The following is a 23,505-nucleotide window of genomic DNA, read 5'->3' as shown; positions in this document are numbered from 1 at the left end:
AGCAAGGAGCGGTTCACACCTACCCACCCCCTCCCCCCTCCCCGGGGATGTATGTCGGGAGGAAACAGATAGGGAGCTCTGAGCAGCGAGGTGTCACCCCCAGGATATAATCTGTAGTAACCCACAGAACAGCAAACTGAGAAAAGGAGGGGTGTCTGTCCCCCCCAGGTTAGCCTCGAACTCTCGATGCATTGAGGGCTGGGATGACGTGCCAGGGCAACCTTGCTCAACTGCAAAACCAGAAAAAAAAATGTTCTTTCAGACTTTCAGAAGTAGGCACTGGAGTGGAACCAGCCACAGGAGTCTCAGGCCTTCAAAGGAGACCTATGTAATGTAAGTTAAGTCAAGACATGATGGAGAGGCCCTGGGTCTGGGATAAAAAAGATGCACGGGTTGGATTTAAAACAGCAGAAATCGAGCAGCGGATAGAACTCTCAGCTGCAGACTTCTTAGTACACACTGAATCCTGGGTTTGACCATAGTGTGACATGAAACAGTGGTTTTCAACCTTCCTAAAGCTGCGACTGTGTGTGTGTGTGTGTGTGTGTGTGTGTGTGTGTGTGTGTGCACGTGCGTACGAGCGAGCACACACATGTTCTTGAGCCAGTGTTTCTCTGTGTAACAGCCTTGGCTGTCCTGGACTTGCTTTGTAGTCCAGGCTAGCCTTCAACTCATAGAGATCCACCTGCCTCTGCCTCTCAAGTGCTTAGAATTAAAGGCATGCACCACCATGCCCAACCAAGCTGTGACCTTTTAATACAGTTTCTCATGTTGCTGTCATAAATGTAATTTTGCTACTGTTGTGAATTGTAATGTAAACATTTGATATTTCTGATGATGAAAATATCAGATGGTGACCCCTGTTGAAAGGGTCATTCATCCCCAAAGGGGTCATGACCTACAGTTTGAGAACTGCTGAAACAAAAGCCTGCAATACTAGCACAAGGAAAGTAGAGGCTGAGGGATGAGAAGTTCAAGGCTAGCCTGGGCTATCTAGTGAGTCTGAGGCTAGCCTGGGCTACAAAAGACTTTATGTCAAAAGGCAAATAAATACTAATCCAGGAACTGGCTGGATAGTGGTGGTGTATGCCTTTAATCCCAGTACTTGGGAGGCAGAGGCAGGCAGATCTCTGAGTTTGAGGCCAGCCTGGTCTACAGAGTGAGTTTAAGGATAGCTGGGGATTACACAGAAACTCTGCATGGAAAAAACAAAACAACAACAAACAAAACAACAACAACAACAAAAAAAAAAAAAAAAAAAAAAACTAGGCTTGCTCACTGAGATCTACACCCTTTCCCTTCCTGCCGCCTGAAGCTTCTAAGGCACTGGTTCTCAACCAGTGAGTCTCGACCTCTTTAGGGGTTGCCTAGGACCCCCAGAAAACACAAATAATTACATTATGGTTTCTAACAGTAGCAAAATTACAGTTGTGAAGTAGCAATGAAAATAATTTTATGTTTGGGGGGGTCACCTGTATTAAAGGGCCGCAGCGTTAGGAAGCTCTAAGGGTTTCAGGACTGGTGGAGGCTCAGGGCCATCTGGCTTGCAGATGTGCCTCACCGGTCTTCCCCATGACCCACTCTCAGCCTCCAGGAAAGGACGCTCTACCTAGTGGCACACGGGTTGGGTAGCAGGGGGTGGGGTTGGATGAGGGTCATCTGGTTCAATGTGGTTCTCAACTCAGTGTCATCTACAGAACTCTATTCTAAATAGAGTTTAGCGGTGGTGGTGCACGCCTTTAATCCCAGCACTTGGGAGGCAGAGGCAGGGGGATTTCTGAGTTCGAGGCCAGCCTGGTCTACAGAGTGAGTTCCAGGACAGTCAGGACTACACAGAGAAACCCTGTCTCGAAAAACCAATAAATAAATAAATAAATAAATAAATAAATAAATAAATAAATATCAGCAATGCCAGGCAGGACGTGGACATATCCGTAGAGTTCTGGGGTACATGGTTCTGCAGAAGAATTCCAGAAACAGCAAACGCAGAGGAATCTGAGTGGTGGTGGTGGTGGTGGGGAAATGCAGGCTGAGAAGCACCCTGGTAGCGCTCTGCTCTGCCTCCCATTAAAACTCCTCCATCTCAGAGATACAGAGGAACTGGCGCCAGCTCTGGAGATAGCCGAAAGGGTCCTTTGCCCTGGTAAATAGCTTGCCGAGCTTCCTCCCTTTCACCTGGACACTCTTCTGGCTCTATGAAGAGCAGTTGGGGATTGGGGGAAAGGGAGAACAGGGCTTGTTCTCACTTGCTTGGAGTCAGGCCACTGATTGCATCTACTCTGGCTCAGGGCACCCGAGAGCCAAGTTCTATTTCAAGGTCCTTCGACCCAGGAGCACCTGTAGTGGTTCCAAGTCATAGTTACCTTGAGGGAAGGATGTACAGGAGCCAGAAGGGAGCCAGAGAGCATGAGCATGAGCATGGTGTGCATGAGTGATTTTGTGTGTATGTGTGTGTGTGTGTGTGTGTGTGTGTGTGTGTGTGTGTTCGTCTGTCCCATGGGAGGAACAACCTCCAGCACTTTCAACCCCTGGGGGGCTAGTGACTCACAGGTATAGGAGATGGCCAAATGGCACCTTGGCCTGCCTGAGGAGGGAGCCAAAGCCGCTTAAAGGATTTTCAGAATGACACTTGTCCCCTGTGCTGGACCCTAGACCCTGGGGTTTTCAGAGGGCTGCCAAAACACCAGGGATCCCCAGGGATTGTATCAGCTCCACCCTTTCTTGCCTCTCAGATGGTCAATCAGATACCATGGGTTCACAAAGCCTCACCAGGTCCTCCCTCCTTCCCTCCCCCCTCCCTTTTTTCCTCCCTCTTTTTAAGACTTGTGAAAAAGCAAGCAGCTCAGGTTGTGGCTGATGCGAAACAGAAGGCACAGCAGCCATAGCCGTGGTTTCAGACAGGCTGGAGCTGAAGCTCGGAGATGTTGCCATGGAAACCCTGAGGCCTTGTCACATGAGGGGCAGAGTGTGTTCAAGATGCTAGGGTGGCTACATGGGGGGTCTGGGAGAGGAGTGTGGTGTTGACACAGAATGTGACTGGAGCATCTCTTTGCAAAAGGACCACAAAAGGGAGCCCACAGAAAGGGAATGTTTCCCCTGGGAACATTCCCTCAGACATCACTATAAGGTCTTGATGTAACAGTCTGCAGAAGCTGGGATCAGGGAGCCAACAGCTGGTGCATCCCATGTCCTCCTAGCCTGCTGAAAACAACATGGCCCAGCAGTGGACCTTGCGTGTGAGCATACAGGGATCCACTCAGCATGACCTCATCCTGCCCAAATCGACACCATTTCTCCCAAGCCGGGGAAAGTGTGCTGTTCCTGGCTTGCAGAGACAAGTTCTGAACCTGTTTCCACCTAGTGCCAACCCTGTGTCTTAGCCAAGTGCCCAGAAACAGCTCTTGCCTCATAGTCAAAGCACCACAGAGGGAAATTGAACTCTGTTACACCGAACGTCACAGGACAAGGGTGGGTACTGACCCCAGGGCTCCCTGTGCCCAGTGACCACAGCATGCTCCTCTGGCCTAGCTATTCTGTGGTGCCAGAGCCACCTGCTTCGCAAGCCTGACGGCATCAGACCTCCAAGATGCTTGCATGTCTGCAATCCCAGCATGCCCTGTTGGAGATGGGAAGCAGAGACTTGGAGGGCATCTAGCCTGGTGCACGAAGCAGGGTACAAAAGATCCTGATTAAACAAAGTGAGAAGGGAGGCCTGACATCCAAGGTTGTCCTCTGATCTCCACACGTGTGCTGTTACACATATGTGCAAACACTCACACATTAAAAACCCAAAGCACACACATCTAACACATACACAAATAAGAACTAGACAAACTGAAGACAGAATAGGTGAGCAGTGTTCTGAGTAGCTTACAACAGAGTTTACAGGTCGGGATAAAGTCTTATGATTGAGCTTGCACGTAGGAATCCACATACAGGCTCCCTCTCCTATTAATTTGTTAATTTACTTAAACAGGGTCTGACTATGTAACCCAGGCTAGCCTCCAACTTTGAGCACTCCTTCTTCTTCTGCCTCCCGAATGCTGGAATTATAGGCCCATGCTACCATACCTACTGCCTGGACTAACCTCAGATTTTCAGTTCTTCTGCCTCTGCTTGTGGCCCCTGGCTAGAATTACAGAGGTTTGCTGAAATTCATTTTTAAAAAAAGAATTATTTATTTATTTATTTTAAGTATATGAGTACACTGTAGCTGTCTTTAGACACACCAGAAGAGGGCATCAGATCCCTTTACAGATGGTTGTGAGCCACCATCTGGTTACTGGGAATTGAACCCAGGACCTCTGGAAGAGCAGTGAATGCTCTTAGCCTCTGAGCCATCCTCCAGCCTCTGCTGGAACTCTTATTCCTCCCTTTCTTACAGCTGCCTACCTGTGTCTGCATATGTGCTGGATAGTTTTATGTCTACTTGACACAAAACTAAAACTAAAGTCATCCATGTAGAGGGAACCTCAATTAAGAAACTGCCTCTATAATATCTGGGTATAGGCAAGCTTGTAGGGCGTTTTCTTAATTAGTGATTGATGGGGGAGGGCCTAGCCCATATTGGGTGGTGCCATCCCTGGTCGTGTGGTCCTGGGTTCTATAAGAAAGAAGTCTGAGCAAGTCATGGGGAGTAAGCCAGTAAGCAGCACCTCTCCATGGCCTCTGCATCAGCTCCCACCTCCAAATTCCCCTATTTGAGGTCATGTCCTGACTTCCTTTATTGCGGATGGGCAGTGCTGTAGAAAACTAAAAAACCCTTTCCTCCTCAACTTGCCTTTTGGTCATGGTGTTTCATCATAGCCATAGAAACCTTAAAACAAGTTTCAGAGGGTGGTGGTTGTGGTGCGTGTCTTAATCCCAGCACTTGGGAGGCAGAGGCAGAGAGATCTCTGTGAGTTTGAGGCGAGCCTGCTCAACAGATTGAGTTCCAGGACAGCCAAAGATACACAAAAAGAAAATCCTGTCGTGTGCACCTGGGTGTGGTGGGCATGTGAATGTGTGTGCAGTGCCCACAGAGGCCAGAAGAGGGCAGTAGATCCCCTGGAGCTGGTCTTCCAGAAAATTGTGAGCCCTCCTCATGTGCTGGGAATTGAACTCACATCCTCTGTAAGAGCAGCCAGCCAGTGCTCTTATTTACTGAGCCACCTCACTAATCTTTAGAAATTACTTTGTAGGAACAGGAGAGTGACTCTGTGGTAGACTTGTCGTTAGTGGTTAGTGTGTTCGAAGCCCAAGGCTTACTCCCTGACGTTGAAGTACTTTGCCTATTTGTGGCTATCTCTTCTCTGTCTGTTTCCACTCTCTGGCATGATCACCTAGAAAAGCAAATTCTCCCCATGGATCTTTAGATCCCAGCACTGGACTGAGCAGGAAAGGTGCTCTGTGAACGGTCGAATGGACGAAGCAGCCGAACTAGCAGCTGCCTCCACCTATATCCACTGGGACGCCCTGGAGCAGAGACCTAGAAAGTACAGGAAGACAGAGTCCGGAGGAGAGGCAGCAGCTCCAGCCGTGCTAGTGTCAGGCTTTTGATGAAGATCCACATGCCACAAGCTCTGATCAGAAGAAAGCTACTGTCTCTTTGGTACCTCACCTAGGCAGCCAGCGTCCAACCGGGGAACCAATGTGCTTGTATAAAGGCCCCTTTTAAAGATAGAGCCTCATGTAGCCCCGCCTGGTCTTGAACTGGGAATGGCCTTCTGTCTCCACTGCCCAAGCTCTTGGACTACAGGCATGAGCCACCACGCTAGGCTTGCAGGCTTATTTATTTATTTATTTATTTATTTATTTATTTATTTATTTTAGCGTGTGTTGGTTGGGGGTGGAGGAACTGCCCCAGAATTCCTCCAACATTTAATTGGTCACGTGTCCTCTCCTCAACCAATCATAGTAAGAGGCACGGTATTAGCCAGATTGACCTGGGCAATGAGTGGGGTTTTTTGGGGATGGGGGGGTGGGGTGGGGGAGTTATATTTTTTGCTGTTGGGGGCCTTAGATTCCTCTTTTCTGAGCGTGACTACAGAGAGAAATAAATCTGCAAGAAAGAAGAGGGAACAGAAGCTGCAGAGTATGTTTGTAATCCTAGCAACGGAAGCTAAGGCAGAAGGATTGCCATGAATTCAAAGCTAGCCTGGTCTACCCAGTAAGGTCCTGTCTTGAAATATAGGAGAGAGAGGGGAGAGGGACAAAAGAAAGAAAGAAAGAAAGAAAGAAAGAAAGAAAGAAAGAAAGAAAGAAAGAAAGAGGGAGGGAGGGAGGGAGGGAGGGAGGGAGGGAGGGAGAGAGAGAGAGAGAAAAGCGAGAAAAGCTGGGATTGGGGGATTGGGTACGTGGTGGTGGTATGCTCCTTTATTTAATGCCAGCACTCAGGAGGCAGAGGGAGGTGGCTCTCTGAGTTTGAGGCCAGCCAGGTCTACAGAAGGAGATCCAGGAGATCCAGAGCTCTGTTATACAGAGAAATCCTGGGGGTGGGGGGGAGAACCAAAAAAAACAAAAGAAAAGAAAACAAAGGCTGAGAAGGTAGTTCAGGGATACAGAGCTTGCCTCCTCCTATGCATGAGGCCCCAGCAGGACGTAAAGGAGACAGTAGAAAAGAATTTGTGAAAGTTACCAGTTGTGCCTGTGCTGCTTGTTCTTGTTACCATACTCGCCCCAAATCCTGGGCTGTATTATTTGTCCTCCCAGTGACGTCTAGTACTGAGCCCTCCATTGCGGATCAGCAGTGGCTGTCCCAGGGTCGAGTAATGCTGTCTCATCGCAGTTTTGCTGTGTCAGATGTCTGTAGGTGCTGTGGCTGGAGCCTGTGATGTGGTCTCAGGAGTCCTGGAGGACCCCCACACCCGGCACCTCCTGTACAGAGAGCTGCAGAGCAGCCTGGGCGGTGATTGCTGTCCTTGGAATGTGACACAGTGACAGGGGGACATAAGGGTCCAGTGAGTCATCACGTCTGGATCCTTTGGGACAGGGTCTGGCCTGTTAAGTGTAAATGACTGAAGCATTAGTCCCAGCACTCGGGAGACAGAGAGGCAGGCAGATGTGTCTGAGTGTGAGGCCAGTCTGGTCTACAAAGTGAGATCCAGGACAGCAGGGCTATGTAAAGAAACACCCTCAAAATCCAATACAGCAACAATCACAACCATAATAGTGATTCTCTGCATTTCTTGTTGCTGTGATAAAAAGATCCCGTTAAAAGCGCTTTAAGAGGGATGGAGAGATGACTCAGTGGTTAAGAACACTGACTGCTCTTCCAGAGGTCCTGAGTTCAATTCCCAGCAACTGCATGATGGCTCACAACCATCCGTAATGGGATCTGATACTCTCTTCTAGTGTGTCTGAAGACAGCTACATTGTACTCATATATATTGAATAAATATATTTTTTTAAAAAGCACCTTAAGGAAAAGAGGATTTGTGAGTCTGAGGGTGCTGGTCCATGGGGTGCAGAAAAAATCCTGACGACTGGATTATGAGGTAGGTAGGCAGTCATTTTAGACCGAGAGTCAAGAAGCAGAGAGCAGTGACTTCTGGTACACAGCTTCTTCTCTCTGGCGGTCCACCCCCGAAGCAGTGGTGTGACCCACAGTCTGGTCAGGACTTCTACCTTCATTAACCTAATCAAGATCATCTCTTACACACAGGGCCAGGGGCTAACCTATTCTCGATAACCCTTCCCAGGAATACCTGGGAACTATGATTTAATATCCTAGTCCAGGTGGCTGGGACCCACTTAGGTCTCCCAAATGACAAGGTGCATTTTGGTCCAGGGAGTTGGCATTTCCTCTTATCCCACAGGCCAAACCGCCTCCCTGCCCCCTCCCTGTAGCTTTCAGTGTTGGGCTATAAAATGGCTCCCAAGTTAAAAAAAAATGACTCCATGGAGTCCCCCAGAGTCTCACTAGGAGGAGCCTGCCTACATCCCGCCCCTTTGCAGCTTCGCACCTGCACCCCCAGCTACCCCCTCCTTAGGGTGAGAGTTAGATGAGCCCACCCAGCCGCCGGCTTTCCTCTCCTCCTCCTGACCCCTTCAACCCAAATGCTGTGTGTATTCATTGACCTGCCTCTGAGAGGGAAAGTACATAGCGTGCCCACAGCTGGTGACTGTCATCCCAAACTTGGGTTTTAGTGGAGAGGATTTATAGTGGAGGCTAGCCTGGGCTACAGAGTGAGACCCTTTCTCTCTCAAAACAAAAACACCCAGGCTAAACCAAACCAGCCAGCGGGTGGCCTGAAGGGTCCTGGAGGGACTCCTGGTGGAGGAATCCAACGGTAGGCAGGTGTCTCCCCCCAATGGCTTCCCCACAGTTTTAGGACACCTGGGCCACACAACAAGAAGCGCTCCCAGAGTGAGTGTGGCTCTTGGGACAATGTAGTATTCATTTCTTCCACATCCAATTAGTTGAAACAATGGTCACACTGTCTGTCGAGAATTAAGGAGATCAACACTGCCTGTGGATTCAGCTAGTGACCCAGAAAAATGCCATAGAGTGTTGGGAGCCAGAGCCCACTGTCCCTCTGTGTCCCTTTCAGCTCTCCCTGGCCATGGGCATCCTGAAGCTGGAAGGCCAGGAGGCTGCAGCATGTGTATTGGAAAGGGGTTGCTCGTCCAACAGGACATCTACTCGAAACCCTTCTAGAATTCTCCCCTTTGTCCTTAGAGATCTCCATGATCGAGTAGATAAACTTGCCTTCAAGAGAGCCAGCCCAGGGACTAGAGAGATGGTTTGGCAGTTGACAGCACTGGCTGCTCTTGCAGGACCCAGGTTCAAAACCCAGCACCCACAGAGTGGCTCACGACCATTTATAATTCCAGTTCCAAGGGATCCTAGCCCTGTTCTGGGCTCTGTGGGCATGTTACATATGTAGCACACAGACATACGTGCATGCACACACACTAACATGTGAATAAAAATTATAAAATTTTTGAGAGAGAGAGGGAAAGAGAGAAGTGAGATGTAAGAAATGAGAGAAGCTGGGGGAGAGGAGGGAAGGAGGGAAGAAGGGAGGGAGGGAGGGAGGGAGGAAAAGAGAGAGAGAGAGAGAGAGAGAGAGAGAGAGAGAGAGAGAGAGAGAGAGAGAGCCAGAACAAGGAACTAAATCAGCATCCAGTAGTATCCTTCTGGCCAGGTACAGTTGAAATTCTCTACCTCTTAGTGTCTTTCCAGGTAACTAGGGATGGTTTGTAGAGACCTACATGACCTAAAGCCACTAAATCTTACATTCCTTCTCAATTGTCTCTGCCTGTAGCAGAGGAAGGGTTAACTCAGAACAGAGGTCAGTAATGATCATACTCACCCTACCGAAGGGGAAAAAAAAACCCAGAGCCGCTCTTACAGATGACTCAGGGCCCCTGAGATAACCTCAGCCAGAAAGAGGGTTCCAGGCTGTCTCTAGTGACATAATCCATGGGAGAGGGTAGGTTTATGTGTGTGCAGCTGTTTGTATGTGCACTATGAAGGTGCAGTTCCAGCAGAGACCAGCCGGGGCGCCAGATCCTCCAGAACTGGATTTACAGATGGTTATGGACTGGTGTAGGGTGTGGGGATCTGAACAAAGTTCTGCAAGAACAGAGGATAGTAAATGTTTTTTTTACTACCGAGCTCTCTCTCTAGCTCCACTTTTTTTTTTTTTTTTTTTTTTTTTTGAGACAGAGTCTCTTTATGTAACCCTCCCCTGCTGTCTTGCAACTTACTATGTAAGCCGGGCTGGCCTTGAGTTCACAGAGATCCACCTACCTCGGCTTCCCCAGTGCTGGAATTAAAGCCATGCGTCACCACCACCTGGCTAACTTTGTTTTTCTTTATAGCTGGGTAGAATTCTGTTCTGTTTTGTTATTCATTCATCTGCTGATGAATAATGGGGTTGATTCCAATCTTTGCTATAAAGAATAAAGCTTGTCAGCTGGGTGGTGGTGGCACACCACTTTAATCCCAGCACTTGCAAGGCAGAGGCAGGCGGATTTCTGAGTTCGAGGCCAGCCTGGTCTACAGAGTGAGTTCCAGGACAGCCAGGGCTACACAGAGAAACCCTGTCTTAATCCCCCCTCCCAAAAAGGATAAAGCTTGTCTATCCCTCCCCAGGCAGGGCTGTCAGGTGATGTCCTCTTGTCTCCTGCCACCAACCTTGTGGGAAGCCAATCTCACGTTGGCAGTGTAGCTCAGCGGCCCATGGGGACTCCCTCACTCAGGCACCTTCGTCCCAGACAGTTCATCTGTGTACTGGCCTCACCCAGGAGGAGATAGCTCAGGTTCTGAAACCAGGGCAAAGGTGAGGTCTAGCTGGCAGTCCCAGGAAGAGGGACGTCCCTGAGAGAGGATCACCGGGACACACGGAGGCAGGTCTCTGTGATCTACACTGAAACAGAGTGCCAGAGGTACGTGTTTGGTATTGGTTGTTTTTGAGACAGGGTCTCATGATTTAACCTTGGCAGGAATTCATTAGGTAGACCAGGCTGCCCTTGGACTTACAGAGATTCACTTACCTCTGCCTCCCAAACGCTGGGATTAAAGTTATGTGTTACTGCATTCTGTTTAATAGTATGTTTTCTTTCTTTCTTTGCTTTTATCTTTTACCTTTTGGAAACAGGGTTTCTCTCTGTAGCCCTGGCTGTCCTGGAAGTCGCTCTGTAGACCAGGCTGGCCTCAAACTCAGAAATCTGCCTGCCTCTGCCTCCCAAGTGCTGGGATCAAAGACATGCGCCATCACCTATCAAACATGCCGGGCTTTTAATAGTATGTCTAATCTCATTTTTTCCAAATATTGTCATTCTTATGTGGAATCAATTTAGAATCTTGGAGACAGTTCACATCTTTCTTTTCCCAGATATGTCTGAAGATTTGTTGTAGAAGGTAAGGCGCGCGCGTGCACACACACACACACACACACACACACACACACATACACACACACACACACCATTACACAGACACTGCATACATACATAGAACACACACACATTACACACACACCATATCACATACACGACACATATATTGCATACCTCTCACAGCCACCACACCATATCTATATACTACACACATATTCACACCACACACACATATACATTACATACACATCACACATTATACACATGCACACATACACAGTGCACCCACACACTGCACACACACTACACACACATCCACACCACACACACATATATGTCACACACACATACACACCACACATCATATACACACACATACACACTGCACACACACACATGCTACACACACATTCACACCACACACCACACACACACACACACACACACACACACACACACACACACACACATTATCTTTGAATCTGTCTGCTTCAGGGCCACCATTGGCTCTCTCCCTTTCTCTTCTTGAGACAGGATCTCACTCTGTACTCCAGGCCAGCATCAAACTTCTAACAATCCTCCTGTCTCGGCACTGAGATTACAGGTGTGCACCATCACAGCTGGTGTATCCCCTCCTTATTCCTGTCCCTCAGCTCAGCAGTATAGACTCCTCTCTGTGCTTGGTGTGGCAGGTTGGGTACAGGGCACCCCTGGGCTGAACAGCGGCACCAGACTGAGCCCTTGTCAGCTGTGTGAACAGGATTCACCCACTGTGTGCTAGAAATCTCCATTTCCCTAACTGTGGGTGAGGGATCAGAGGCTTTAACAGCTTTTCACGGTACAGGAAGAAGGAAGCCAGGGAAGCCAGAAAGCCCATTGGCTGCCTGCTGAGTGGAGATAAGTCCAAGGGGAAATTGGACAGAGGGAAGGAGATGACCAGGATGTGGGGTGCCTGACATTTGAAAGGGTAGACGGGAAACAAGCAGTCATTGATATGATGTTTGAGCAAGGATGGAGACTCTCCAGGCTGCTGGGGAGAGAAGCATCCCAATAGACGGAGGGAGCTGCTGTACAAAGGCCATGAGGTAGGAACTGACAGCTTGAGAGACTGGTGTGGCTACAGCTGAGAGTGGCAAGAATGAAGACCTTACCAATTACAGCAAGGACTTGGGTCTTTATTCTGAGGGAGGAGGGAGCATAAGAAAAGATGGCTATATACATGTATGTGTGTGTGTGGATATCTGTGTGTTATAATTTTATTTATATAGTATATATTCTATTTTATAATTTTATTTGCACATGGTTGACTCATTTAAAGTTTAAGACTGAAGGCATGGTGGCACACACCTTTAATCCTGGCACTCGGGAAGCAGAAGCAGGCAGATCTTTGTGAGTTTGAGACCAGCCAGGGCTGTACAGTGAGACTTTGTTTTTGAAGATAAATAAATTAACTGTAAGATTCAGTGGCTTCTGGCCCAGTGACAGAGTAGAAAGGAGAGTGACGGAGCTCAGTCCTGGTCAGTGTCTGCCCCTTCTTCAGCCCTGGAAGCCATTCAAGTGTCTTTCTGCTTGGGTTCAGCTACCTGCCTGCTTCATGCACCCTTGGAACCACGCCCTTGTGTCTGGCTCCTCTACCTTACACGTATCTTTTCGGACTCATCCACATGCATCAGAGCCTCGGTATCCCCTCTTCCTCACAGACCATGTTTGACATACCCATTTGACAGCTAGGTACGGATACGGAACACAAGACATGGGATCTTGTGCACAGGGGTTGCTGTGGATGTGTGCACACACACTCTCTCTCTCTGGGTACAGACCTGGGAATGGAGGGGTGAGGGGATGTTCATAGGGCCTTTAGGTCTAGTGCCAGCGGCTACCCACGAATGTACACATCCTGGCTTTTGGCATCCTTGGCAGAGTTCCTTGGTGTCTTCCTTTCTTCCTCTACTGGGGATGGATCCAGGATCATTTACATGTTGCTAGGCAAATGCTCTTTTGCTGAGCCACCCTGCCCTCTTATTACCCTTAGAAATGGGCTCTCGCTGAGTTGCTAGCCTTGAACTCATTCTGGGCCCTAGGCTGGTCTTGATCTTATGGTCCTTTTGCCTTAACTTCTCACATAACCCAGTTATGTGAGAAGTTAAGGCAAAGTTAACTTCTTTGTTAACTTTGGAAAGTTCTGTATTGAGGGGCATCCTCTGACAGTGTCTTCTTTTTGTACATCACTAACTCTCTCTCTCTCTCTCTCTCTCTCTCTCTCTCTCTCTCTCTCACACACACACACACACACACACACACACACACCTTGTGCTGGTTAGTTTTGTTGATTTGACATAAACTGGAGTCACATGGGAAGAGGGATCTGTTCTATCAGATCGGCCTGAGGGCAATAGTGTACTTTTTTTTTTGGATTTATGATTGATGTGGAAGAGGCCAACCCCCTGTGGGTGGTGCCACTCCTAGTCACACAGTCCTGGGATGTATAAGAAAGTAAACTGAGCAAGCCATGAGGAGCAAGCCAGGAAGCAGCATCTGTCCATGGCCTCTGCTTTAGTTCCTGCCTCCAGGTTCCTGTTCTGAGTTCCTGCCTTGGCTTCCCCTAATGGCAGGCTTTAACTTGTAAGCTGAAAGAAACCAAGTCCTCCCCAAGTTGCCTTTGGTCAGTGTTTTTATCACAGCAAGAGAAAGCAAACCAGGACAGACCTTTCATGGTGGGCCTTCCCTACAGGCCTTCTCTGCCAAGCAGAACCGATCGACTTTCCTCTTCCCTCGTAGGCCATCCTGTGTTGTCTCCCTGGCTCTGCTCAGCAAGGCCATGGTGGTTCTTTACACGTGCTGTCTGTCTTTTAATGTCTGATCTCTCTGTGTGTCATCCGATGACAGTGTTGCCTGTCCCCAAAGCCTGGCCCTGGCCTTGGGCTCTCTGAGGTAAGCATCACGTAGATTTGGACCTTGAAGACTTGGCGACAGTTTGGACTGCGTGAGTTGGTCAAGGCAAGTGGGTATCAGAAAAGGAGGGGGGGTGGCAGACTTGAGCTTTCAACTGACTGGCAAACTCCCAGGAACACTGGCGTCAGCGGGAGAAAACAATCCAGGGTTGGAAGGTGTTTGAAGGCCTCAAGGAAATTTTATTTTTAAAAAGTTTATTTATTTATTTTTTAATCATTCTCTCTTTGTGTGTTTGTAGACGTGAGTGCAGGTGTGGAGAAGGCCAGAGGTGTCAGATTCCCTGGAGCTGGAGTTAAAGACAGTTGCGAGGTGCCTAACATGGGTGCTGGGAGCCAAACTCCTGCTCTGTTGAAAGGGCAGCAAGTACTTTCAATCACTGAACCCCCTCTCTGGCCCCTTTCCGTGGAACTTTATTAATTTTATTAATCATGAGTCCGTGATTCATGAATGACTGAATGACTCCCCTGATAGTTTGTTTAAACCTTTTTTAAAAAGTGTTTTATGTTTGTTTATTTTGTTTTATTTTTGAAACAAGGTCTCACTACATAGCCCTGGTTAAGTAGACCAGGATGGACTTGTACTCCCAGAAATCCACCTGCCTCTGCGGTCCTTAGTGGTAGCATTAAAAGTATACACCATCATGCCTGGCTACATGTATTTATTTTGTGTATATGAGCCTTGGAGGCCAGAGGACAACTTGAGGGAGTTCGTAGCTTCTACCAAGTGGGTCCTGGGGATTGGATTTAGTTCATCAAGCTTGGCAGCAAATGCTTTTCCTTCACAGAAGCATCTTGCCAACCCGAATGTCTAATTTTCTATCCAGTACCTGCCGAGTGGTTTGCTAGGCATGGTTCCAGGAGCCAGGGGATACACTGATACTCAAAAAGGAGCAACTTCTGGGATGGAGAAATACCTCAGTGGTTAAGAGCGCTGGCTGCTCTTGCAGAGGATCTGAATTTGCTTTCCAGCACCCACACAGTGGCTCACGACTGCTTTTCACTTTGGTTTCAGGAGATCTGTTGCCTTCTTCTGGCCTTGTGAAACTGCATAAATACACAAAATTAAAAAAAAAAATTTTAAAAACAACCTCTCTCTCTAGAGAGATAAGTAAAACATTTCAACCGAACAAAATACTCTCTTTCTTTCAATTTAAAATTTATTAGTTATTATTATTGTGTGTGTATGTGTGTGTGGGGTTACAATGGCACCTGAATCTGTTCTCTCCATCCACCATGAGTTCTTGGATTCCAACTCAGGTCTTCAGGCTTGTGTGTCAAATGTCTTTATTTGCTGAGTCACCTCACCTCACCAGCCCTTTTCAGTGGCTTGAGAGAGGAGTTCATGTAGCCCAGGCTGGCCTTGAACTCCTGTTTCTCCTACCTCTCCCTCCCAAGTGCTGGGATCACAGGCACACACCACCATACCTGCAAAGACTTCCATTTTCAACAAATTGAACACGAAGCCTTCTTTGATGAGTAGGCTTTGGGTTGAGACTTGTGAAAGGAGGAGTCAGGCGCTGAGGACCTAGAGAATTCCTTCACATGGTGGATAGTCACAGCTGAGAAAACCCAGTCCCACCAGTCTGGGATGACGTCAGCATTCTTTGGACAACCTCATGCAGACCAGGTCCTTAGCTCTTTAGGCTACTGCTGTCTCATTCGGGACTCCTCCTAGGTCACATAGAATGGCTCAGCAGTGACATCAGGCACCCCAGGCTAATACTCATATAGAATATGGAACACTCTAGCTCCCGTTACATTCTAGAAGGGTTCCTCTTTGGGACCAACTTCAACAAACATGTCCCCCGAGCACCAAGTCGTTTCTGGAGAGACTTTCAGCCCCGATCTCTGTCGGGGACACAGAGTGGGAGCAGGCTCAGATGAACCTGGGCCGGGAAGTCTTCCACCCGAAACCTGAGGCCCCCTGCACCTCACACCCTCTTCTATAAGGTGGAGATGTGAACTGCTCTCCTCTTTGCTGCAGAGCTTTAAAGCCAGTGAGAGGCTCAACAGCCTCTGAACCTGGAATGTGTAGGCGGAACACAGTTGGCGTTCCAAGGCCCCGCCCACCTGTGCTCCTTGGTCCCCTAAACTTCTAGCCTCCTTTCTGTCTTTCTCCTATGCCTATGTGTGTGCACGTTTGTGGATATACCTGAATGTGTTCTGTGAGTCAGAATATCCTTCTGGGAACTGGGTCTCACTGGTTAGAGAAGTCTAGCTGGCCATCCGGCCCCACGGATCCTCCTTCCTGTCCCTGTCTTCCCAGCACTAAAACTACCAGCATAGAGTTTGTTTTTGTTTTGGACTTACTTATTCTATGCATGCAACTGTCTTTCCTACATGAATGGCTGTGCACCACGCGCATGCGTGGTTCACTCAGCGGTCGGAAGAGGGCATCAGATCCCTTTGGAACTGAAGTTAAGGATGATGGTGAATTGCCATGTGGGCGCTGGGAACTGAACTCGAGTCCTCTGCAAGTAGTAGCTAGTGATCTTAACCACCGAGCCATGTCTATCGCTGAGGCATCTCTTCATGTCTATGTGGTTTATATGAGTACGGATGCTGGCAACTAATATCGGGTGTCAGATTCACGAGGCAAGCACTCTACCAATATGGCCCTTTCTCCAGCCTACTCTTAGTCCCATGTGACTGGTGGAATCTGTCAGGGCTGGAACTATGACTTGGCTATCTCTGCAGAACCTACTCTGACTCAATATGACCTGACCCTGGGTCATATTGCTGAAGGTAGTCCCCAAGAGGAGTCATTCTGGGTTTTAACAGGAGCTGAGACCTCTGGGTTTTAACAGTTGTGGGACTGGGTTTCCTCAGCTGCATATCCACCCTTCGTGTCCTGAGTGGGAAGCAGGCCTTGGCCTCACTGAGGAAGTCACCCCATGTCTCAGTTTCTTTTTTATGGTTGTAACACGGAGCATTTAGAATTAAAGTCTCTCGGTGTGGGCTTGGAATGAGCTAACTGGGCACTGAGCAGGGCAGGGAAAGAGTCCCCACCACCCTGGTGGTATTCTGAGTGGGGTTTATGGCCAAAGAACTCATAACTGAGCTCAACTGAGCTGGTGTCTCTGGGTGATAAGGAAGAGTCAGCAGAGAACATAGTGGCCAGGCAGTCTGATAAGCCCCTCGAACACCTTCCTGGATGGAGTGAGGGGCCCAGCGTGTGTCTGGGGTCTGGACTTTTGAGTGGAGTGTGCTTAAGGCCTCGAGGGGCACGGAATTCTCCGCGAAGGGTGTGCAAAAGTCCCGGGAGACATGGAATTCCAAGGGGACAGTGTGCAAAGGCCTCAAGGGACACAGAATGGAGGGTATGCAAAAGCCCAAAGGCATATGGAATTCCGCGTGGAGGGAGTGCAAAAGGCCCCGAGGGACACAAAATTCTGAGTGGCAGGCGTGCATGGCCCGGAGGCTGACCCCGGCGGACTGCAACTGATGGAAAAGTAGGGGAGCGGGAGGCATTCTCAGGAGTCGGAAGAGAGAAGAGGTCGCAGGAGCGGGGGTAGCGGGTGCAGACTGTGACAGGTTCTTCTGCCCTCTGCGGAGAACGCATCGGTTCCCACCTAGATCAGAGACAAGACCGGGAAGCGCGGAGCGGGGCGCACAGCGGTAATCCAGATCACGCAAGAGCGAGGGAAAGCCCAGCAGCTCGGAGGGGCGGCTCCCGAGGAGGCCACGCCCATGCCACACCATCAGAGCACCGCCCACTCTCCGCCTTTTCCCACCCCCCGCCGGAATCCCGCGCCGAACTCGGGGGCGGGCTGCCCGGGCCATGGCGCATAAAGCCTCTGGCCACCTGCAGGGCTACTGCTGCGCCGGCCACCTCCAGGCACACACCTTGCTGCTAAGGGAGCCTCGGCTTCTGTCATCTCTGTGGCCTCCGTCGCCTCTGTCGCCGACCCCTTCAGGTCCTGAGCCCCGGGAGCCCCGGCCGCGCACGCGGACATGGGCGGCAGCTCCAGGGCACGCTGGGTGGCCTTGGGGCTGGGCATCCTGGGGCTGCTGTGTGCTGTGCTCGGCGTTGTCATGATCCTCATGGTGCCCTCGCTCATCAAGCAGCAGGTGCTGAAGGTGAGTGAAGTGTCCGGGGGTTGGGGGAAGGGATCGGGACGCTGGGTACGACCTTCTCACCACCTGGGAGGCTCAGACTCACCCCAGACACTTGGAGGTCTGAGTCACCAGCGTCCCAGGGGCCTGAACCTCACTGAAGCAGAAGTGTGGCCTGGTTGGTTGTCCCCGAGTTTCTACTGCAGCTATCCTGACCTCCAACCCTTCAGCATACGCTGGCCGGTGACCGTACCTAGTAACCCCAGGGCTGCGCGAAGCAGCCCTGTACATTGTGAGGGTCCCAAGGGTTCCCAGTTCTCTGCCTGTTTCCTCTCGCCCAGATGCCCCACAGATGCCCTGGCTCGCCCCCACACTGCCTGCCAGTCTCGAGAGTTAAGCAGCTTTCTGCCCCCCACGCTCTGGCAGAGGCAGACACTACTCAGGTCTGCCGAGGACAGACAGCCGGGCCTCTCCCTTGATCTCAGCCGTAGGCCCTGTTTTGCCCTTTCAACCGGGGACCGATATTAGGCGGGCGGTGCCGGTCCAGCTACAGACTCTGCCCTGGGATCCGGTGTCCTCCGAATAAGCCCGGAGCTCATTAAGTCCTGGAGATTACCGAGTAGTTGTGTTTTCTGAGATGCTGGGTTACCGCGGAAGGGGAAACGGAGGCTGGCCTTCAGAGAACATCCAGTTAGAACTGGACCTGGTATCCAGAAGGGGCTGTTGTCACAGGGATTGATTGACATCTTTCCTCTTAGCCCGGTTTGTTTACTGGGAGTTTAAGAATGGCAATGGCTTCGTGTATTGTGTCCCATCGCCCGCTGAAAGGAGGGAATGAATGAGGGATACTCCCTCTTGGGCTGGCCGCCACCTCCCAGGTCCTGGCTGGTCTTCCGGATGGAGCCACAGGTGGCTTTCCTGGAGTTGTGGTGGGCATTTCCCCGAGTCCTCTTGGCAGCACCGTCTATTTCTATTGCTTTGGATTTTCAACCCTTGTACGTGAAGGTCCCAGGAGTTGCTGTGTCTTGGGGTGGAGGGAAGATCCTTCTTGTTGCAGCATCAAAAAAACGGCTCTGAGCCTTTCTGTTAGATCTGGCAAAGTAGCGATGACAGTCTTGTCTCGGCGACAGCCTGTGGTTTCAGTAAGGACCCGGCCCTGTGTACCCGTATACCCAGCACGTGGACTGGGCTGCCTGCTGAGCCAGCTTGTGGGTAGAGTGAGCAGGTGTCCCCTGTTCTCCTATTTGGGGGTGAGGGGGGAATTCCAACTGGTTCCTTCCCAAAACTCTTTTCTGGACTGTTTTCTTTTTTAGAGGTTGGCATAGAGACTAAGGATTTCGGTTGTGTGTGTGTGTGTGTGTGTGTGTGTGTGTGTATTATCACTGGGACTGCGCATGCCTGTTCCATCAGTGAGGGTCCCATCTGCCCCGTGCTTAAGAAAGGAAAACCATGTGTGGCTGAGTTGCCCCATAGCTGGTAGCTTGGGGCTTTACGTTTGAGCCAGCGGCTTCCACAACCCTACTTATGAAAATCCCAAAGGCGATTGGTTGGGGGCTGAGTGGCGTGAAGGAAGGAAGAATGAAAGACACGCCTAGCCCAAGACAGCCTCTTCTTAGAGGCCCTGGCTGCAGCGGAGCCGACCTCTTGAGGGAGAAAAAAAAAAAAAAAAAAAAAAAAAAAAAAAAAAACAAAACCTCACTTCAGGGGATGGAGGGAGGGTGGTAGCAGAGGGGAGCAGGGAGGGACCCTGGAGTTGACTTTGGACACTTTCGGTCTGTGCTACTTGAATGGAAGCCTTGTCTTTATGTGTTTTTTAAATTTTTTTTTTGTAAATTAAAGAAGTTGATGTATAAAAGGCAGGAATACTTAGTTGTTTCAGGAAAAAAAAATCAGGACTGGGCTGTAGCTCCGTGGTAGAGAACTTACCCAGCATATAGCAGGCCTTGGGTTCCAACACACACACACACACACACACACACACACACACACACACACACACACACACCGGGGGGGGAGAGAGAGAGAGAGAGAGAGAGAGAGAGAGAGAGAGAGAGAGAGAGATTGAGAAATTTCACTCTTATTTTCTTCCGATGTTATCATTTATATATTTGTATGTGTCGAGATCAGCTGACCTCCTCCCTTACAGATAGGGCCTCTTGATGAACTAGACTGCCATCCCCCTGTCTCTGGGGTAGCAATGCCCAATATTGTATGTGCTGCTGGGGTTTGAACTCAGGTCCTCATGTTTGCCTAGCAAGCACTTTGCTACCCTCCCCAGCTCTAATGGACATCTGTTACAAAACCTGGGCTGGAGAGTATGTGCTTTTCTTTTTTCCCTCATCCCTTCTTTCATTCTCTTGAGTCATGGTCTCACTACATAGCTCAGGAACTCAGTGCGTAGCCCAGGCTGGCCTCAAACTCACAGAGATCCACTTCTGCCTCTTGAGTGCTAGGGTTAAAGGTATGTGCCACCATGCCTGGCTTAAATAGTATGGCTTTTCTGTTCAGTGTTGGTGTTCAAAGGAGTGTGTGTGGGTGTACGCACACGCATACCTGTATGGATGGGTGTGCCAAGCGTCGAGACCAGAGGTTGATGTGGAGTGTCTTCCACAGTGTCTCCCCATCTTATTTTTTTTTGAGACAGTCTCTCTCATTAAATATGATATGTGTCTTCTCTGCTAGACACTGGACATTGGGTTCCTGGGAACTGTCTATCTCCGCCTGCCCTGGTGCTGAGGTTCCAGACTTGTACCAGACGTGCTCAGCTTTGTTTTGAGACAAGGCTTCTCTGCCTGGCCCTGGCTGTCCTAGAATTCGCTCTGTAGACCAAGCTCTCCCTGCCTCCAGGGTGCTGAGACTAAAGGCATATGCTACCACCCCTGGCTCCGTGTTGAGCTTTTGTTTGGATTCTGAGAATCAGAACCCAGATCCTCCAGCAAGCACTTTACCCACTGGGCTATCTTCCCAGCCCCATTCAAAGGTTTTTGCTTGACAGGCCCAACAGGCCAATCTGTTAGTTCCTTTCCCCACTTACTGTGTTGGTTTTCCTTTTTTTGCTGGTTCCTCTGCTGACTGGCCATGTCTTTGTCTCAGGCTCCAGAGAACACATACCCTCCTGTGTGAGTCCAGGAACACTTGCACGGTGTGATCCTTGGCCTGTGGACCCACGGGTGCGCTCTGGTTGGATTTTGGTGTTCCCTACTATACTCCCGGTGACAAGCTATGGGACCATCCACTTTGATGGAATGAAGTGTCATTTCTATTTTTTTTTTTTTTTCCGAGACAGGGTTTCTCTGTGGACAGGGTTTCTCTGTGTAGTCCTGGCTGTCCTGGAACTCACTCTGTAGATCAGGCTGGCCTCGAACTCAGAAATCCACCTGCCTCTGCCTCCCGAGTGCTGGGATTAAAGGCGTGCGCCACCACCGCCCGGCGAAGGGTCATTTCTAAACCCCACCACCCTCTTTGGCTATATCAGTGGTTTTGATTTCCCATCTTCATCGCCACAAGATTGGGCAGGAGCGTGACATCCATGTCGGTGACAGTTTTCAGAGCTTAGAGGCTCAGGCCTACTGTACCATGTGTTAGCTGGAGCCGATCCATCACTCAGGGAGCCAAGCTTTCTCCCAGCAGTGAGACAGGGGTCAGATCTGGTTTGCTCCCCATGAGGGATTAGCGAGTTACAAAGGAGATTACAAGCGGCCTGTGGAAATGTCCTGTAAGCTTGCCTGCTTCTGGTCTCAATCTAACCACAGCGTTGTGAAACAGGCCGAGGCTGCAAATTCTTCCTTTCTACAGATAAGGGATCTGGGCCATAGCAAAGGTCGGCAGCTAGTTATTAAGCACGGCCTGTGGTGGGCTGGGAGGAACTTCAAGTGGCCATGCTGGATTTACTCTCCATAGGCAAGTAGGAAAGAGACCTTTCTCTCTGTACAGTGAGCTGCTGGGCAGGCCAAAAAAAAAAAAAAAGGGGGGGGGGGAGAGCAGGTTTTGGGAAGACGTGAATGATTGAGAAAAGGCTCTGTTACTGTTAAAGTTCCTTCTCTCCAGCCTCTTGCCGTCATCCCAACTACTTGGAGCCCGAGGCAGGAGGAATGAATATTCAAAACCGGAGGAAGTTCAAAGCCAGCCTGGACTACACAGGAAGTTCAAGGCAACTTAGTGGGACCTTCGTTTTTATGTAAAAAAAAAAAAAAAAAAACAGGCTAGGTGTGATAGCGCACACTTTTAAATCTCTGCACTCAGAGGGCAGAGGCAGGCAGATCTCTGTGTCAAGGCGAGTGCCTGGACAGCCAGGGCTACATAGAGAGACCCTGTCTCATAAATAAATAGACACACGAATAAATAGCATATAAGTAAGTAAGTAAGTAAATAAATAAATGGAAAACTGGAGATAGACCTTGATGGTTGACTGTTTCCTTACATGTGCACACCCCTGGGTTCAAACCCCAGCACTACAAAACATAAAGACACACACACATACACACACAAACACACACGAGTGTGAACCTGCATAAAACAGAAACCGTAAGCCAGTCAGTGGTGGCAGTGGCATACACCTTTAATCCCAGCACCCGGGAGGCAGAGACAGCCAGGGTTACACATAGAAACCCTGTCTCAAAACAAAACAAAGCAAAACATCAACCAACCAAACCCAAAATGACAAGAACAACAGCAAAACCCCAACAGTATTCTGTATTTTCAACAGACTGGTGTTAGTGCCATTACCAGTTTAGAAAAACGTACAGGAGGGTGCACACTAGACATACGAAGCAGATAATGTTGACTCCATGATTTCCTGTACATTTTTGTTTTATTTTATGGGTATGGGTGTTTTGCCTGTATGTACATCTGTGCGTGCAGTGCCCTTGTAGACCAGATAGGACATCCGATCCTCTGGAACTGGACTTACAGATGGTTGTGAGCCACCATGTGGGTGCTAGGAATTTCATGAACCCAGGTCCTGTATGAGAGTGGCCAGCGCTCTTAACCACGGAGTCATCTCTCCAAACCACCGTGATTCTTTTTGTAAAATATTATATGTATGTATTTATTGGTGTGTGAGTGGAGGAGTCATGCCACAACATGCCCATGAAGGTCACGGAACAACTTTCAGGAGTCAGTTCTCTCCTCTTCCTGTGTGGGTCCCAGGGATCGAACTCAGGTCATCAGGCTTGGCAGCAAGCGCCTTTACTTACTGAGCTGTCTCACTGAGCCCAACGGATATTCTTTTGTTTGTAGGTCTTTAAGGCAAGGTCTTGTTGTGTTACCCAGGCTTTATTTGAAATTCTCCTGCCTCAGCTTCTTGAGTCGGGGTGGGGGGCTGGGAGGAGGTTTAACAGATCTGTACTAACTCACCTGACCTCTTTAAAAACAACAAAAAAAGAGAATATATCCATGTGTTATGAATTGCACTAAAAATGGTTGCTATGATAAAAGCAACCATGACCAAACCATGACCAATTAACCCTTTGGGCAGGAAAGGGTTAACTCAGCTTACATTTCCACAGCACTGTTCATCATTGAAGGAAGTCAAGGCAGGAACTCAAACAAGGCAGGAACCTGGAGGCAGGAGCTGATGCAGAGACCATGGAGGAGTGCTGCTTATGGGCTTTCTCTTCATGGCTTGCTCAGTCTGCTTTCTTATAGAACCTAGGACTGTCAGGACTTATAA

General features: G+C 49.4%; 1 protein-coding gene and 1 long non-coding RNA gene across 5 annotated transcripts in view; one reads left to right on the top strand and one right to left on the bottom strand.

Moving 5' to 3' along the window:
* LOC143437813 (uncharacterized) overlaps positions 1-17,404 on the bottom strand; it is a 28,836-nt gene extending 11,432 nt beyond the window's left edge. Inside the window, exons 1-2 of the long non-coding RNA XR_013107066.1 lie at positions 15,204-17,404; positions 13,534-14,822 (exon numbers count right to left, since the gene is read on the bottom strand). This is a non-coding gene — a long non-coding RNA (uncharacterized LOC143437813). The remainder of the gene's footprint in view (positions 1-13,533; positions 14,823-15,203) is intronic.
* A 131-nt stretch (positions 17,405-17,535) lies between these two features.
* Positions 17,536-23,505, top strand: part of Scarb1 (scavenger receptor class B member 1) — a 66,031-nt gene continuing 60,061 nt past the window's right edge. For 2 of the 4 annotated variants that reach the window (XM_076922960.1, XM_076922958.1), the window contains exon 1: positions 17,536-17,858. In XM_076922960.1, the coding sequence (XP_076779075.1) occupies positions 17,733-17,858 (126 nt within the window). In that variant the 5' untranslated portion in view covers positions 17,536-17,732. The remainder of the gene's footprint in view (positions 17,859-23,505) is intronic. The other 2 variants (XM_076922959.1, XM_076922957.1) reach the window with 1 other exon arrangement.

The sequence above is a fragment of the Arvicanthis niloticus genome, chromosome 24 (genome assembly GCF_011762505.2).
Source record: "Arvicanthis niloticus isolate mArvNil1 chromosome 24, mArvNil1.pat.X, whole genome shotgun sequence".
In the NCBI taxonomy this organism is placed as follows: Eukaryota; Metazoa; Chordata; class Mammalia; order Rodentia; family Muridae; genus Arvicanthis; species Arvicanthis niloticus.
The sequence above is the reverse complement of the archived record's forward strand: the minus strand, read 5'-3'. Positions and strand labels throughout refer to the sequence as shown.